At 60.4% G+C, this 1,446-nt stretch overlaps 1 protein-coding gene across 1 annotated transcript; it reads right to left on the reverse strand.

Annotated features, from left to right (window-relative positions):
• Window positions 1-361: 361 nt before the first annotated feature.
• LOC120512483 (histone-lysine N-methyltransferase KMT5C-like) lies at window positions 362-1,335 on the reverse strand (the record flags this gene model as incomplete). Its single annotated transcript, XM_039730838.1, has 3 exons — window positions 1,144-1,335; window positions 546-709; window positions 362-413 (listed from the first exon to the last, which is right to left on the reverse strand). Coding segments are annotated over exons 1-3 (341 nt in total), but the record flags the coding sequence as incomplete, so codon positions are not given.
• Between the last annotated feature and the right edge of the window lie 111 nt (window positions 1,336-1,446).

Consider the following 1,446-nt stretch of genomic DNA (forward strand, 5'->3'; position numbering starts at 1 on the left):
CCTCACATTTCCCTCCCTTTCCCCTCACGTTTCCCTCCATTTCCCCTCACGTTCCCCTCCATTTTCCCCTCACGTTTCCCCGCTTTCCCCCTTACATTTCCCCCTCATGTTTCCCTCCATTTCCCCCTCACGTTTCCCGCCCTTTTCTCCCCTCACACCTCCCGCCATTTTCCCCTCACATTTCCCTCCCTTTCCCCCCACATTTCCCTCCATTTTCCCCTCACATTTCCCCACTTTCCCCCTTACATTTTCCCCTCACATTTCCTCCCCTCACCCCTCCCGCCATTTTCCCCTCACATTCCCCACCACCTTCCCTCACACCCCCCACCCCAAACCCAAATTTTCCGACCCCAAACCCCACCAAAACCCCCCCAAAACCCTGCGCAGGCTCACCCTGCAGTTTGGCCGACAATCTGAGGACAACAACAGCACCATCAGCGCCGCTCCAGGCCCAGGTGGGTCCTGAGGGCGCTCGGGGCCGCTCCGGGGTGCGGGGGGTCCCGGGACAGGTTTTTTGGGGTTCTGGCCGGATTTTGGGGTCCCACCGTGGTTGATGAAGGCGGCGGGCCCCAGCCAGAGCTGGGTTCTCCTGCGGCGGGTGGAGTACATGAGGCTGAAGTCGTTGTCGCCCGCCCGCAGCAGCGCCCGGTCCGAGCCCCGCAGCTCCACGCCGCAGCCGCCCAGCAGCTCCAGCATCTCGTGCTTGTGCCTGGAGAGCCAAAAACGGATAAAAAACCCAAGTTTTTGTGGATATTTTTAAAGTTTAGAGTGTTTGCAGAAGCTATAAAAGGTAGATTTCAGAGATAACAGGATTAGAGTCAAGCAGCAGCTCCACGCCGCAGCCCCCCAGCAGCTCCAGCGTCTTGTGCTCGTGCCTGCCCAGCCAAAAAACACAGATTTTGGGGATTTTAGGATGGTTTTTGGGGATTTTAGGATGTTTTTTTGGGTTTTTGGGCCCCCCAGGCTCACCAGGTGCGCGTGGCCACCACCCTGGCGCCGTTGGTGCCACGGCTGTAGCGCGTGCAGCGCTTTGGGCTGGTTTTGGGGGGTTTCAGGGTGGTTTTTTGCGGTGTTTGGTGTTTTTATGGATCTCAGGGTGGTTTTTGGGGTGGTTTTTCAGGATTTTGGACCCCCCAGGCTCACCAGGTGCGCGTGGCCACCACCCTGGCGCCGTTGGCGTCGCGGCTGTAGCGCGTGCAGCGCTGGATGCTGAAGCCGCTCTCGGGCAGCAGCGTCCGCAGGTACCGGAACACCTGGGGGGGGCACATGGGGGGCTCGGGACCCCCACAGGCCTCCCCGACCCCCCAAAATCCCTCCCTGTGCCCCACAGACCCCCCAAAACCCTCCCTGTGCCCCACAGACCCCGAAGAGACCCCCCCAAAACCCTTCCCTGTGCCCCACAGACCCCCCAAAATCCCTCTCTGTGCCCCACAGACCCCCCCAAAC

Source organism: Passer montanus, unplaced genomic scaffold (genome assembly GCF_014805655.1).
Source record: "Passer montanus isolate IOZ18808 unplaced genomic scaffold, ASM1480565v1 scaffold7327, whole genome shotgun sequence".
NCBI lineage: Eukaryota > Metazoa > Chordata > Aves > Passeriformes > Passeridae > Passer > Passer montanus.